A 15,744-nucleotide genomic window follows, 5' to 3' on the forward strand; every position below is an offset into this window, starting at 1 on the left:
AGTGTTGCCAATAAAATATAGGCAAATCCACTGCCTCGACCGTATAAAAAGAACACTCATATTTTAAATATGGATAAAGTAATATACCTAGTCCAGCCATAAGTCCAGAATAAATGTCTTTATTATTATTATTATTATTATAAGATCTGTTACAAATGAAAATGCATCTTTTTTATGAAGTAATGTAATATTATTAAAATTTATACCTACATATTTATTAAACTCTCAGAAAAATATAAAGAAATGTTCTGTTCAAATGTCCACCTTTGGCTTTTATACAGGCCTTGAATCTGTTTGGCCATGAATCTATTGATTTACGCACTTTTTCCAAGGGAAATTTCGCCACTGCTTCCTCCAAAGATTTTTTGAGAGACTCAATTTCGCCATGCGGTTTAGAGGAGGCCTTAACCTGTCTAAAGTGAAGTCTAAAGGGTTGAGGTCGAAAGAAGTTTTCGAAATAATATACGTATTCCAAATACAGTTAAAGAAAAGTTGAAAAAAAGTCTTTATGTAATAGTATTTATGGCCAGACCAGTTATAAAATTGCCAGTCATTCTCATTGTAGGTTCAATCGCGACCACACTTTTACACACACACGACACCGTCCTCGCCGGCGAAGACGACGACCTCAAACAATCAAACGGGCGCCTGCGAGCAATCGAGCGCTCCACACCGGTGCCCCCGGTCGCCCCTCCGATCGATCCCCCGTCTAATTCAAACAGGGATCGAAATTACCATGACCTAAGCCGAGGTTAGTAAGAGAGTAATCCAAAAAAAACATTGTAGGTCTAACAAGGACTCCAATTTACCAGTTCTAGTGGTAAATAGACTAATATGACAACACTGGATCTACCCGACCGGCGGCCGTCACATGCACAAATTGCATCGCTTGTTAGCGACACTAGGTATCTCTATTTGCTTAATGCACGTCCATTGTGATGAGTATAGTGCTTTCGGCGCTCAGTTTATGATCACACGTTCGTTCTGGTTAATTGGAACAACGCGTAATTACATGCCAACCGTCTCTAGCATTAATTTTTGGAATTTTTCTTCTTTTTTTTTTGACGGTTTGGTGATCTAGCGTTTTAGCATACAGCTTTACTTCCAATAGTCGCGGATTCGATTTCTCGCACGGTATAAATATTTGTATTCCTGAGTATGATTAGCTCACAACTTTACTTCCGATGGTAGTGGCTGAGGGTTCGATTCCTCGCACGGTACAAACATTTATATTAACATTATATCATGAGTATGATTGTTTGTGTCGGTCTGGGTGTTTTCTATGTATATTATGTATGTATTTACAAAAAAATATCTAACTATTTATATTAGTTGTCTAGTACCAATAAGATATGCTCTGCTTAGTCCGGGACTAAATGGGAATTAAAAAAAAACTATTTTTTTCTACCACTCATTCGGAAAAAGGGCATGTATATGTACAAGGTTGGAGGAAGTGATGTTCAGGGCCCCCCATACGGGAGTTGCTTTTGCGCCTGCTGCCTCTTGCCGTATGATGTTTGCTGGCACGAAGCGAGCAGGCGTTTGAATGGTGCTTGTGTGTAGGTACTAGGGTTCATTCCCATTTCCGGGAATTCTCGACCCGAGAATTCCCGGGAAATCAAGCTCGAGAAAAGTCGAGAACTCGAGAAATCAAGTACCTATATAGAATTTAAATTGCCGTTTGTTGTATTGCGTGGCGGCGCAATAATACAAGATATTAAGATTTTATTTCATGTATTTTTTTTTAGTTTTACAGAAACTATTTTTGTTTACAAGTTTAAGGTAGATTTTTTCTAAATAACCAGCCAAAAATGGTGCTGTCATTATAAATATAAGTCTGAATAATATTAGGTCCTAACATATGAAAGTGGTGTTTTGTAAGGGAGTAACCTGAAGTATTTATTTCAAAATATAACATGTTTATTTAATCAAACCATGTACTATTGCTATTTATGCATTTTTGCCATCTCATAGGTACTTCGTTGATCCCTTTACTGAAAAAAACATTTGAACGGGAACATTTTGACATATCAATAAAATCTTTGGACTTTGGACTGCCCCATCGGATTTGAATTTTTCCCAATCAGTTATCTAAATTTCGAAAAAAATGGTAATCTGTTGGATCAAGATCCGGGGAGCAATTGTAAAGTCTTAGACATTACAATTGAATCTCTTCTAATTTGGTAAATGTCAGTTGTGCAGTGTGTGGTCTAGCGTTGTCCTGAAGCAGCAGTTGTTTAGCAGCTAGCTTTTCCATTATGGTTTCTCAATTGCTGACAACACACATCTGCCGTAATCATCTGGCCAGATTTAAGAAAGCTGAAGTGAACAACACCGGAACTAGTCCACTAAATGCTCGCAAGTAACTTTTTTTGGGTCAATTTTCGCTTGGGGCAGGATTTGATTGGTTTGCCAGGGTTCAGCCATTGCGATGAGCGTTTCCAATTATCATACAAGATCCACATCATTACAGGTAATGATTCGATTAAAATCCCTTTATTATTATGCGGGTTGACTGATGTAACGCAGCAGTCTACGCGCGTTTGTCGATCGAAACGCGAATTGTCTACTCAATTCATGAGGGACCCACCTTTTAAGCTTTTTCACCCTCCCAATTTGCTACAAATGGATTAATACAATTTTGTCACTAACACCGCAACCTGCAGCTAACTCGGACGTGGTTTGCGATGGATCTGCTATCATAATAGCCTTCAATTCTTCATTACCAACCTTGGATTCCAGCCGCCCACGGGGATTGTTTTGCAGGTCGAAATTTCCAGAACGAAAACGTTGCAACCAAAAATGCATTGTGTTTTCTTTTGCGACACCTCCACCATACACATCATTAATCCTTCGAGCCGTTTCTGCAGCACTAGTGCCATGGCGGAACTCGTACTTGTACTTGTAAATAACGCGATATTTTAAGTTTTGAAAAACTCAATATTATATATTTAGAGTTTTAAAAAACTCAAAGACTGTACAAGTAGAAACTTACGCAATATAAATAAGCTTATTTTACCTAAATATGCACAAAATCAGTAATTCATTCTGTGGTAATTGCATAAGATTTTATAATAAACTGCCAGAATCTGCATTAAATCTGACAGAGAGGCAATTCAAATCTTATAGACGAATTCATAGATGACAACATATCAAGTAAATAATTAGTTTATTAGCATACAACGTTATAATTTAATTTTCTCATTGCTTTCTTGATTTAATTGATTGATTTTAGAAATATGAAAGCGTAGCGGTTTTTGTATTGATTGCTCCATGCATTCTTATGTAAAATGTGAATACTATAACTATCAGATGGCAATTGTAAGTAGCTTTGACGTGGTCTAGTGTTTTGAGTAGTCATGCTCACTAAAATGTCCAAACTTATGGCGGCGTCGTGGGACGGGTCATTGAAATATGGTCGAGTGTAGTGTTGGCTGACTCACCCGTCATACTCGTGAACGGGTGCTGCTTATAGGGACAGGTCTGCTCTAATCACTATGACTGATTTCCTCTTATTAATTGTCTAACCAGTTATATATTCAATATTTTTTCTATTTGAGTATTTAATTGAATTAGTGCAAATTGGTGGTTTGTATTCACACACTTAAACTTAAAAATGTCAAGTAATAATAAAATTATTTAAAAGAGCAACACGCAAGTTTCTTGCTCGTTCTTCTTGTGATGAGACAGCTTTCCGAACGAGCGGTAGATTAAAAAGAAAATGTAATGACTATTCAAAAGTGCTTCAATGTAAGTTTATTTGAATAAATGATTTTCTATTCTATTCTATTCTATTCTTTTCCATTTTGTAAGCTGAGTGACCCAAAGAAAAAACCAAGCATATGTATTATGGTTTTCGAAAAACAAATGCATGAGTGAATAGCCGTATAAATTTGAAATATCAAAGTGGGTGATCAAAGTGGCCAGTACGACAAAACGCTAATTTTATATGTAAGAACCTAATATATTTCAGTATTTAAAAAAAATGGCTTATTCATAATATGTATAATGTTTTTAAATATACCTACTCAATAAAAGTTTTATAATTAATTTCATAGTTAAATTTTATATTTAATATTTAACAAAAAATGCAGTGGTTTTCGTCTCAAATGAAACCACTGAGTTTTTTGACGTTATTGGAACAAAAAATAAACCAAACGTACGTAAATGTAAATTTCTCGACAACCCGAGAAGACCCGAGAAATTGACCTCGAGAATTCTCGAGACCCGAGAAATTGAAAAGCTCGAGAAATCATGAACCCTAGTGGGTACATGCACATCACACGACCTTCTCAATATACGAGTTAACAAGTGCAATTGTCTTTCAGTTATTTCGGTGGTTTTCCTAATTCTAAATAATCTGCGCTAATACAAAATAGTATTGAGTTTATTTGAATAAAAAATATTTCTGTAGTATAAGTGAAGTCCGTAGTTGCGTCTTGACGAATAATCGTTTCCAATCAAATGGTATTCCATTGACGAAATGCATGAGTGCTTTGTCGTGAGCTGTAGGGACGAATTGAAAGGCTGGATTTGATATCGTGTGGAGCAGCTAACTGCCGCTCGCAATGAATGGCTGCTCGATACAATAGCTCTCTACATTCAGACCTCCAGCCCCGCTCCCCGTGTGAATGATTCGTTGGATTTTCGTAATATACCCAGGTATTATATCTATGTATGTGGGGATTTAAAACATCTAGCCATCTTTTGGAAGAGAAACTTAATATTACTAAGGACTAATAATAATAATAATAGTCACAGAACAATTCACACAGCGCCATCTAGACCCAAGTTAAGCTAGCTAAAGCTTGTGTTATGGGTACTAGATAACTGATACAAATACATAGATTTTTTTTTTGTAAATACATACATATTATACATAGAAAACACCCAAATATGAATTTAAATAAATATGTATTATTGTATAACATTTATTTGAAAAGAATACGAGCTGAGTTTTATGTCAGTTCTTCTCATCTCGAAATCATTCCGAATTGACGCTAGATTTGACATATCATAAGAGTCTGTAATAGACCTACATGAATAAAGATATTTTGAATTTAGAATCTATCTTACGTATAAAATGAGAAAAATGTCACCGAAAAATTTTAGACACTTCTTTACTTCAAGCACTAAGTGTATTTTTTTTAATACAACCACAGAGGGGGGTGCTGATTGTTAGAAATCTGAATTAATAACCTCATTGCTACCATATGCTACATATGCACCATGTCAGTTTGACCTCCACGCGCTTCCACCTGCAAACCATCGTGTTAAATTCCTCGTGAATTTGTCACGATGGGCTAACTGATCTGACCTCATGCTCATCTTATCATCCTCCACTGGTGCCCCGCCAGTGTAAACCGTTAGCGCAGGCGAGTGCACTATTCCATTATCATCATTAAAAAAAATACAACCACAGATAAGACAACATTATACAACATAGCAGTTTCTTTCTCATTCTTGTTGTGATCAGTCTTTCGAATGATGGGTAAAATAAAAAAATGTGGTATGACTACTTTTTTTTTTTTATTAATTAGTTTTACGGCTTTGGATATTAAGCTTGTTTCCATTTCATTTATAAGTACATACAACCTGCATACTGAACTGCAAATAATGTTTAAAAAGTTAATATCCATCTTGAAATTCTTGCGTTGCACTATTGCATTAATTATGTAAATTATACAAAAAATACAAGTTTATTTTCTATTATATTTGTTATATAAATTAAATAATGGTGTTGAAACGACGGACATGGTGCGAGGGTTGTTACAAGCCATCTCCTCGACGGCTTGCACTGTTCGAGCCGCAGGGACAGTTTCAGTGCTACGCAGACAATTATGTTAAATGCTTCTGGAGTCTTTGTGACCAGCATAGGAGTGTTGATGACTTGGCTTATAAATCTGATAGTAAAGGTTAGGATATTATTCACGACCTGAGCCTGCGGTTTACTCGCTTGAAATTTATAGCCTACGATGTTCCCGCGCAATTTGACCAATTAAAGAAATAATATTTAATAATCTAACCCACAAAAGCCAAAGAAAATAAGTATATCTAGAACGATATACTTTTTCTTTAAAAATGACGAGTTTTCATACAAAATTTCATCCCCTATTTTATTTTGCCCCCTTAATTTTTTTGTTTTTTCCTATGTAATCAACAGCCTAAAATTTAATTTTGAATCTTCTAGCGTTAAAAATTACTCTACATCAATACAATATTTCATATTCTCCTTCAACCCTTTTTTTACTCTATACGTGTACCAAATTTCATTTAGATTTTCAAGTTCAGTATTCTTAGCGTCAAAGCGTAACAGATAGACAGAGTTACTTTGTCATTTATATTAGTAAAGGATTAGGATTATTTGTTACTAGCTGATACTGTAGACGACATCCTGCCAGAATGAGCAGCGACACCTTTTGAGTTTTAAAATCATCCATACACCCATTCTCTTGGGATGGAGCAGAACTCCCTGTCTCTCTATCCAAGAACATATTCAATCGTTTCAAATTCAATAGTTTTATCATTTATCCTGGTTTGATTATATATTTAACGAGCTACTCGCCCCGGGTTCGCCTGGGTGTACATGTATTATACATATAAACCTTCCTCTTGAATCACTCTATTAAAAAGACCGCTTCAAAATCACTGCGTAGTTTCAAAGATTTAAGCATACATAGGGACGGACAGACAGCGACAGCGACTTTGTTCTATACTATGTAATGATTCTGCAATATTAACCATCAGTATAAAAAAGTTGGTTAAATTACTTTATTACAAGTGTATTATAATGATGCTGTAATCATTTATTAAAAAACTCTTTTTTAAAATTTCAGTAGTAACAGAACAACCAAAACGGGAACCGTTCAAGAACCCTGCCGTTTATAAAGATATCGTTGTACTAAATTAATTACAAATAAAAAACAGTAAGAAAAGTATTGTAAAATTTATATTTATAACAAGAAATAATAACAATATAAATATTATAAACTGCACTGTGTTTCATTCAATACTTGTCGTACATTCATATTGATTCTTGATTCCTTTATATATTCCTCGAACGAGTGCCAATCGTCATTTATTCCATCATCATCATTCCAAGGTGATGAGACAGATGGTAGTATCTTAGGTACAGCGTGATAGCAGAGTCTTGCAGCTTCAGACATGACCAGGATGTCTCCACTGTTGAGCAAAATGGCCGATGGCACGGTAGTTTTGTCTGTGCCCCCGATCAGAAATATTGCTGACTGTCCGAAACTGAAATTATTAAGTAATTTTAATTTTAATTTAATTTTTAAATACAATCTGTATTATAATAAACACGTACAACATTTATTTGAAAAGAATACGAGCTGAGTTTCTTGTCAATTCTCATATCAAAATCATTCCGAGCTGACGGTAGATTTGACATATCATAAGAGTCTATAATAGACCTACATGAATAAAGATATTTTAAATTATTGTTTTTTTAATTTATTATTATTAATCTGAATTACTACAGTGGTAAAAGGGAACAACTATGTGTTCAAAAGAGATCATGAGTGGTAGATAAAAACAATTGTTATGACTATTCAAAAGTGCTTAAATTAAGTTTATTTGAATAAATGATTTTCTATTCCATTCTATTTATGGCTGTACAAAAATTAGTTCACTAAATGAGACAATATTGGCACTTTTAGTTGGTTGGTATTTTCTTTCTAGAACTGAATAGATAGAACACTACAGAAGAACTGATCTGAACAGAACAGAACACTATAAAGATACAAATATCCACTTGAGCATTTCAAATTACAAAACATTTTAATAGCGCATTTTAAAATGTTTATTAACGCCATCTGGCGTCAAAAGTGGATACTATTATTACATCGTCACCTATTTTATTTTACTCTCTGAATTAAAGAAAGGATAAGTAGGTAAGGTAACAAAGGTAAGTCTTAAGTTAAAAGCTAAGCAAAGTTCTCATGATAATCAGTTCTTTCACCAAGAAACAAAATAAAAATCAGAGAATGCATTTAAAAACTTTCCATACTAAACGCCGATCGCAAACGATCGTGTAACCACATAGTTATTTTTAATATTCTTAATTTTTCACTTTTTTTTTTTATTGGGTTGTTTGGGCTATTGTCAGGTGCTTGGACCTGTAGCACTTAATTTTTCTTTTTTTTTTATTGTGTTGTTTGGGCTATTGTCAGGTGCTTGGATCTATAACACTGCGACCTGTATAGATATATTATGCTCGCTGTTTTTCAGAGTTTGCTACCTAGACCCGTAAGGGACAAGAATGTTTATTTATTTATAATTCTTTATTGCACTAATATTAAAAATAGATACATAAAAAGAAAATAATATATAAATGTCAAATAAAACAGTTCCTTTGGAAAAAAGCTTACTATAAAATTGAAGAATTCTTTAACGATAATAATGTTTTTATAGAAAAACTTTAAATCTATAGCACTGACAATATTATCCGATTACATTAATAATGAGTGCGTAGCGACTTCTATGTTGATTATCGCATGCCTCTTACTTGTTATACTGTAATTATTTATATAAAAAAAACATCTATTAAAAAGAGCAACACACAAGTTTCTTGCTCATTCTTCTTGTGATGAATCTGCATTCCGAATGAGTGGTAGAATCAAAATATGACTATTCAAAAGTGCTTGTAATGAGTTTATTTGAATAAAGATTATTTCTATTTCTAACAATAAATTAAAGAAAGAAGAAAGTACCAAGGCGGTCTTATCGCTAACGCAATCTCTTACAATCTTAGGAAAGAGAGTATAAATAAAAACAAAGTAGGCGGCACGTGAGTGGAAATAAGGTAACAAAATATAAAATAAGAAGCTCCTAAGAATTTCCTTCAATTCTATATAACAAAATATATAGAACTGAAGGATATTCTTAGGAGCGATGGTTTTTATCTCCTCAGGAAAGACAGTAAACTTTCCAAAGGAGATATTTCGTTTATGCCTGAGTGGGCTACAACCTCATAGGATGTGCAGTAGCGTTTACCCTTCACACTTTGAAAGTTACAACTAAATGTTTAGAAAATAAAATTCATCGATATTGGCATACCTAAAAGAAAACAGTGGCGCCTCTAAATTGACCTCGGAGTGGTCAGTGTGAGCAGACAGTGTGGAGTTCATGTGATAGTAGTTGACAATGGCTGCCTCTGCTTTGAAATTTACATAGCCAAGGTACCCGGCCACGATGTCACACAGCACTGACAACTCTTCAGGGAACTGGCTCTTGTTGTCTTCTGTATACACCTGGAACAGTAGCAGTCCACAGACGTTATTCTTTATCTAAAAATAATAGTAATAAGGTAAATATACAACGACAAGCTTATGTCTAAAACGAGTTTTTTTTTTATACCACGTAGGTGGCATACAGCATACGGCCCATCTGATGGTAAACGGTTACCGTAGCCTATGGACGCCTGAAACACCAGTGTCACATGCGCGTTGCCGACTCTTAAGAAACCTTAATATACCCTTCTTGAAAAACCACGTGCTGTAGTCTCTCGAGATAACCTCGGCAGGAAGTTCATTTCACAATCTAAGTGTACGCGGGAGGAAGCTCATCTGAAACCGCACTGTCCGAGACCACTTAGGTTCTAGCGTGTGGGGATGAATTCCCTGTCGATGGCGAGCGGTGCGATGGTAAAAGGTAGCCGTAGGCATCATGTCAATTCATCAGAACACAGTCCGTATATATTCGATACAACACACAAAGATAATGTTACAGGATAATGTGGTCACTAGATTCAGTAGTTTAGCCATACATATGTGTATGATAAAACAAAAAAAAAATGACAAGGAGACTTTAGTTCTTAATGTATTAGAAATAGAAATAGAAATAGAAAATCATTTATTCAAATAATTACACATTGAAGCACTTTTGAATAGTCATCACATTTTTTCAATCTACCGCTCATTCGGAAAGCTTTCTCCTCATAAGAACAAGCAAGAAACTTGTGTGTTGCTCTTTTTTTAACAACAATTCAAGTTTAAGTGTGTGAATACAAACTACTGATTAGCACTAATTCAATTAAATAATCAAATAGAAAAAATATTGAATACACAACAACTGGTTAAACAATTAATAAGAGGAAATCAGTCATAGTGATTAGAGCAGACCAGTCCCTACAAGAAGCACTCATTCACGAGTATGACGGATGAGCCAGTCATCACTGCGCTCGACCATATTTTAGGGAGCCCAATGACCCGGCCCACCACGCCGCCACAAGTCTGGACATTTTAGTGAGCATGACTACTCAAAACATCAGACCACGTCATAGCTAATCATATTATTAGCTGATTATACACATATGCTCTTTTATGTAGGAATGAGTGTGCATGTAAATGTAACACGAGAGAGAGAACGAGCAAGACTGTGCATGATGCCAGCTCGCATATTCCTATTCAATTGTGAGTGCTTTAGCACCTTTTAGTAATTATCAAATATCATTGCAAAATGGAGAATCTGACTATATAGCAAAGACATAATTTTACAGTTATTGACATTTTATAAATCTTACTCGTGTCATTAGAAAATAAAATATATGGAATAAAAAGCAAAACATAGGACATCTGACTATTAGAAGACATAATTATAGAATTACTAGCTGTCCCGGCAAACACTGTTTTGCCTTAAAATAAAATAAAAAATTTTGGGGTGGACTACCCCTAACATTTAGGAGGATGAAAAATAGATGTTGGTCGATTCTCAGACCTACTCAATATGCTCACAAAATTTCATGAGAATCGGTCAAGCCGTTTCAGAGAAGTATGGGAACGAAATCTGTGACACGAGAATTTTACATATAAAATTTTCATTAATACAAGTAATTTTATTATAGTTGTATTATAATTGTATAAAAGGAGAGTAAGCTCGGATATGACACTGATAGGAATCAGTGAAGATGACATACACACATAGACCACAAATAATGGGATAATGGCATGGCAATGTTGATACATATGAAAAGATCTATGAACATATATATAGGTGATGTTGATACATATATATAGGTGACGATTTCTGCCTACCATCACGTGACCTTATAGCTTGTTTCCCATTGTAATTACATAAAATAATAAAGAAGAAAATATTAACATTTTACTTTCGTGTCCCAGTTGTGATGGTAACCCAGTGTGCTCCACCTCAGCTTCTTAAGTAGCTTCTTATCACATTGTCCATGAAGATGGCATGCCTCCCACCAATCATCTACAGATGTTTCTATATCTATATTCCTTTTATTAGGTTTTCTAGGATATATTTTTAAACATTTCTCTATCCAGTATCTCTGGCCATGACTTGTAAATGGATTCCTTATTAAAAATAAACCTGGATGGTCCCTGAATGAATATAAGCACCAATGTTTGGGTTCTATTAGTCCTAGCTGTTTTGTTCTTGTGTCTTCGATTTTTAAATTATTTGGTGACAATAATAGAACCTGAAATTAAAGATAATGGAAAGTTACTAAAGTATATTATGCATATAATAATAATAATAATAATATTAAGAGGGAAGAAGATAATTTTTTTAAGTTTAAAAAAAATATATATTAATCTCAGACAATTCACACAGCGCTATCTAATCCCAAGTTAAACTATCTAAAGATTGTGTTACGTGTACTAGATGAATGATACAAGTACATAGATCATTTTTTTTCGTAAATACATACATATTATACATAGAAAACACCCAGACTGATACAAACAATCATACTCATGAATACAAATGTTTGTGCCTTGCGAGGAATCGAACCCACAAGCATCGGACGTAAAGCGATGTGCTAGACCACCGAGGTTGTCAATATGCACAGGCACTAGTGTTCAAATAGACAGATAAAATTTTTATTATATTAAAGGTACACACACAGAAGGCACTGAAATATTAACAAAAAAAAACTAAAAATAAATACAGGATTACATTGGTCAGTTCAACAAAATAAAATACAGATAAACTAAAATACAATACAGGTACAAAAAAGAAAATGGTGTGAGTAACATAGCCCATATGCAAAAACGCAAAGCATAAATGTATTTTTGCCACATAGATCTCTACCATATAAAAGTTGGGGGGAAAGGATTGTTAGGAATGCCCATTGCTAGCAATGTATCATACCAGGTTGATCTCCACACGGTTCCAACTGTAAACCATCGTGATAAATTCCTGGTAAATTGGTACCGATGGGCAAATTTACCTGACCTCATGTTTATCTTATAATCCTCCACCTGAGTCCTTTGTAGTAGACTTGGTCGGGTGAACCATTCCATAAAAAAACATATAAAAGTACGTTATGATCTTACCTTGTCAGTCCTATTGTTAACATCAATATTTATTATTTCATCAAGAGATGGTGGTGAACTATTGGATTTGTAATATTTAAATGTTTTCATAAATTGGTCTTCGGCTTTATCTGTATATATTAATTCGTTCATAGTGGACTAAATCGAAATATGTTTATTTCATTAATGGTATAGAATAAACAATATTGTAAAAATAAATAAGATTAATTTTTTGAATAACTATAATACAAATATGTTGAGAATAATTTGGATTGTAGATCATTCTAATGTCAATCTTCTAATATCTATCAATCAATCATGTCAGAATTGCCCATAGACGGCTGTATGGGTTTAGACTCTTGCCTTTCGTAAACGGATAAATAAAATAAAAAAAAATATACAGACTCTCTCCATACTTCACAGCACAGAGTAATTTAACAGATTCCAAAAGTGTATAAACACCAAAACTTTTTATTATTTTATAAAATTAAAATATCTAAAATGGAAATTTAAACATTTAAGTATATTCTAGTAGACTTTAAATTATAACTTCACAACAAAATGGGTGATACTGCATTTGAACAGTCGCAGCCCGATCTGACAAAGGTAACTTATATTCTGAAATAAAATCATGAGATATGAAAATGTATTGCCGAGCTTACGATTCATGTTATTCTATAAAATTTAACATTTAAATTATGCCCATATACCAATTCTAATGATCGAAATAAAATATTTTACCCCGATAACTAATAGTTAAAATAAATAAATTTTAATTAAAAAAAGAAAATAATAACATTACATTAATGTTAAATTCTTATATTACTATAATTGCACGATGTAAGATCGAACAATTTCCAGCCAGAATAATTGTAGTAAAAATTATATATATTGAGAATTTGTCGTTATTAATTCCTACAGAGTTGATGTATATACTCATTTCATTATTTCCTTGGGGTAGGAGGGGTTTATTAATGATGCGAATGGATACTAGTAACCCCATTGTTAATGGTCTAAAACCCTTAATTGAGTTGGGATTAGATTGTTGGCAACACACTTGCAATTCCCCTGGTGTTGCGGGTGCTCATGGGTGGTGGTAATCCCTTACAATCAGGAGAGGTGCAATCTTTTTTTTTATAGCACAGGGGGCTATAAATAAAAAAGATTGTACTATGGGTTATGTATATTCAGTTAAAGTAATTTATTCACCCATCAAAATATTTAGTTTATTTCATTCTTATTATCATCTTTTTATCTTTCATTGGATGTTTTAGAAGATTGTAGTGAGAAAATACCAGCGAAATCTCTGTACAATCTACTGAAAAATTATATCATTATTTTTTTTATTATTATAGCTTCAAACTACCACATAGATATATTTTTCTAACATATAAGTACATATTATATTATTGTTTTTTTTTATGTGGCTCCTCGCCTCTCTATCCGTGACATTTTGCATCCAGTCTTTTCCTGCATTATTTTTTTATGTCATCACCCCTCTTTTTTTTCTAACATATACATATTATAATTTTGTTTTTTTTTTATGTGGCTCCTCAGGTAAAAGCCTCCTCCATTATCTGTCAATTCCCTCTATCCATGACATTTTGCACCCAGTCTTTTCCTGCATTACTTTTTTAAGTCATCACCCATCTTTTTTCCTTACTTTAGTTTTCTTTTGCATATTATATCATTGTTTAATATAATCCTATGATTCTATATATTATTTATTTCAACAGTTCATTATTGCTCTTTCAGGATGTAGATATTACAGATGGGAAATCCAAGTTGAGGAAGTGGCTAAACATGAACTTCAGGATTGAGATGACAGACGGCCGGGTACTTATTGGAGTGTTCCTATGCACAGACAGAGACGCCAATGTTATTTTAGGTAGATATGTCAATATTTTTTTAATTATGGTGTAGAATAGTAGATTTGATGTACTATAAGACTCTGTAATAGACTTACATAAATAAACAAATTTTAATTTGATTTTTCAAAGTTTATTTATTATGTAGCGTACATAATAAAAAACTGTAGTGCATATACTAATATAAAATAAATAGAAAGCATGCAGACTGATACAGTCATACTCATGAATAGAAATGTTAAAACGATGGTAGGAATCAAACCTGTGACCATATGAAATAAACTACCAGTCCACCTAGGCTATCAAATAATTAAATATTCAAGTTCAATGGCGATAGAATACAATTTAGTTCTCTAATGGGATGATAATTAAGGACTAAAATGTAATGAAATAATAAAAATCAATGCATATTGAGTATAACCTATTTATTCAGTTGAAATTACATATTTTATTTTATTGATGATGGTGGAGGATGATAAGATGTACATGAGGTCAGGTCTGTTAGCACATCGATAAATTCACCAGGAATTTATAATGATGGTTTCCAGGGGAACCGCATGGACGTCAACCTGACATGGTACATTACTAGTAATATGGTCATTAGTCCACATTACTAACAATCCCCTTTCCCCCAAAATACTTATTGTGTAACACTTTTCAGGTGCCTGTTCAGAATATCTGAAAAATAGCGGCGGTGAAACTGAGGAGCCACGAGTGTTGGGACTGGTGATGGTGCCAGGACGACATATAGTGTCCATACAAATAGATGACACCACACCACCAAAGAAATTTTATTATGAGGAATGATACCCGCATACACTGACATTGTAAATACAGTCATAGTCACTATTATATTAGGTTTAAATTATAATAATGGAAATTAAATAATACTGAATGTTTGTTTACGAATCGTTTCATTTAGCTTCCGTTGTGTCATCGTTTACTACTCTCACATCCACACAGAAAGTTCCAGGAGTTACATTCCAAAAAACATGTGACACAAAAAAATAAATTCATAATGACTCTCTGGTCTCTGTCTCAAATGACAGCAAAAGTCATAGAGTACCTAATAAATAAATATTATTACTTTAAAATTTAATTTTACTCAATTCTTCTTAATTATAAACAAGACAACGCCATCTAGTTCCTAACTGAACAGGTTACATCTTACTAACATTCTAAACGCGAAAGTTTAGAATATGGATTGAAGTTTGTTACACTTCAAAGTACTGAACAGATTAAGATGACTAATATAGCTTATACCTCAGAATAAAACAGGCTATGAATATCATGCCGGTGAAATTAATATGCAAGTAATTAGAATGCAAGATTTTAGACATAAGATAATAACAAACTTATATATAATTACTACTGAACAAATTAAAAATATTCTACACAAACCATTGCCATGAAAAAAGGAATCGTCAAAACCTTTTGATTTAATGTTTTTCAAACAATATTAGAATTTGAATGATTTAAGGTATAAAATAAATAAGATTCAACATCTCCAGGACAATATCTTTGGCCATAAATTTAAGTCATAGACTATAAAAAGTTCGTGTGTAATTATTACTAAT

At 33.5% G+C, this 15,744-nt stretch overlaps 2 protein-coding genes across 3 annotated transcripts; one reads left to right on the forward strand and one right to left on the reverse strand.

Annotated features, from left to right (window-relative positions):
- Positions 1-6,946: 6,946 nt before the first annotated feature.
- On the reverse strand, positions 6,947-12,560 carry LOC131855248 (nucleic acid dioxygenase ALKBH1). Of its 2 annotated transcripts, XM_059206493.1 has the most exons (4): positions 12,321-12,560; positions 11,129-11,461; positions 9,079-9,272; positions 6,947-7,257 (listed from the first exon to the last, which is right to left on the reverse strand). In XM_059206493.1, exons 1-4 carry the CDS (start codon positions 12,450-12,452, stop codon positions 6,984-6,986), a joined length of 933 nt encoding a protein of 310 aa, XP_059062476.1. In that variant the 5' UTR covers positions 12,453-12,560; the 3' UTR covers positions 6,947-6,983. The 2 variants fall into 2 exon arrangements, 1 of the variants encoding a protein (XP_059062476.1); XR_009358100.1 differs by lacking the exons at positions 6,947-7,257; positions 12,321-12,560 and having other exon boundaries at positions 9,184-9,272; positions 11,122-11,222.
- A 216-nt stretch (positions 12,561-12,776) lies between these two features.
- On the forward strand, positions 12,777-15,710 carry LOC131855501 (N-alpha-acetyltransferase 38-B, NatC auxiliary subunit). Its single transcript, XM_059206781.1, has 3 exons — positions 12,777-12,905; positions 14,055-14,187; positions 14,829-15,710. Exons 1-3 carry the CDS (start codon positions 12,861-12,863, stop codon positions 14,972-14,974), a joined length of 324 nt encoding a protein of 107 aa, XP_059062764.1. The 5' UTR covers positions 12,777-12,860; the 3' UTR covers positions 14,975-15,710.
- The last annotated feature ends 34 nt before the right edge of the window (positions 15,711-15,744 follow it).

This window comes from Achroia grisella, unplaced genomic scaffold (assembly GCF_030625045.1).
Source record: "Achroia grisella isolate CSIRO2021 unplaced genomic scaffold, CSIRO_AGI_Agris_v1 utg1062, whole genome shotgun sequence".
Classification (NCBI taxonomy): Eukaryota; Metazoa; Arthropoda; class Insecta; order Lepidoptera; family Pyralidae; genus Achroia; species Achroia grisella.

What these genes read in the sequence shown, in the direction of transcription:
- LOC131855248 (XM_059206493.1), bottom strand. Translation starts at nt 12,452, where the DNA reads ATGAACGAATTAATATATACAGATAAAGCCGAAGACCAATTTATGAAA. An exon ending in ATCACAACTGGGACACGAAA is followed by an intron (nt 9,273 to 11,128) that starts GTAAAATGTTAA and finishes CTACTGTTCCAG; the next exon opens with GTGTATACAGAAGACAACAA. An exon ending in GCGCCACTGTTTTCTTTTAG is followed by an intron (nt 7,258 to 9,078) that starts GTATGCCAATAT and finishes TAATAATTTCAG; the next exon opens with TTTCGGACAGTCAGCAATAT.
- LOC131855501 (XM_059206781.1), top strand. Translation starts at nt 12,861, where the DNA reads ATGGGTGATACTGCATTTGAACAGTCGCAGCCCGATCTGACAAAG. An exon ending in CGCAGCCCGATCTGACAAAG is followed by an intron (nt 12,906 to 14,054) that starts GTAACTTATATT and finishes TTGCTCTTTCAG; the next exon opens with GATGTAGATATTACAGATGG. An exon ending in AGACGCCAATGTTATTTTAG is followed by an intron (nt 14,188 to 14,828) that starts GTAGATATGTCA and finishes AACACTTTTCAG; the next exon opens with GTGCCTGTTCAGAATATCTG.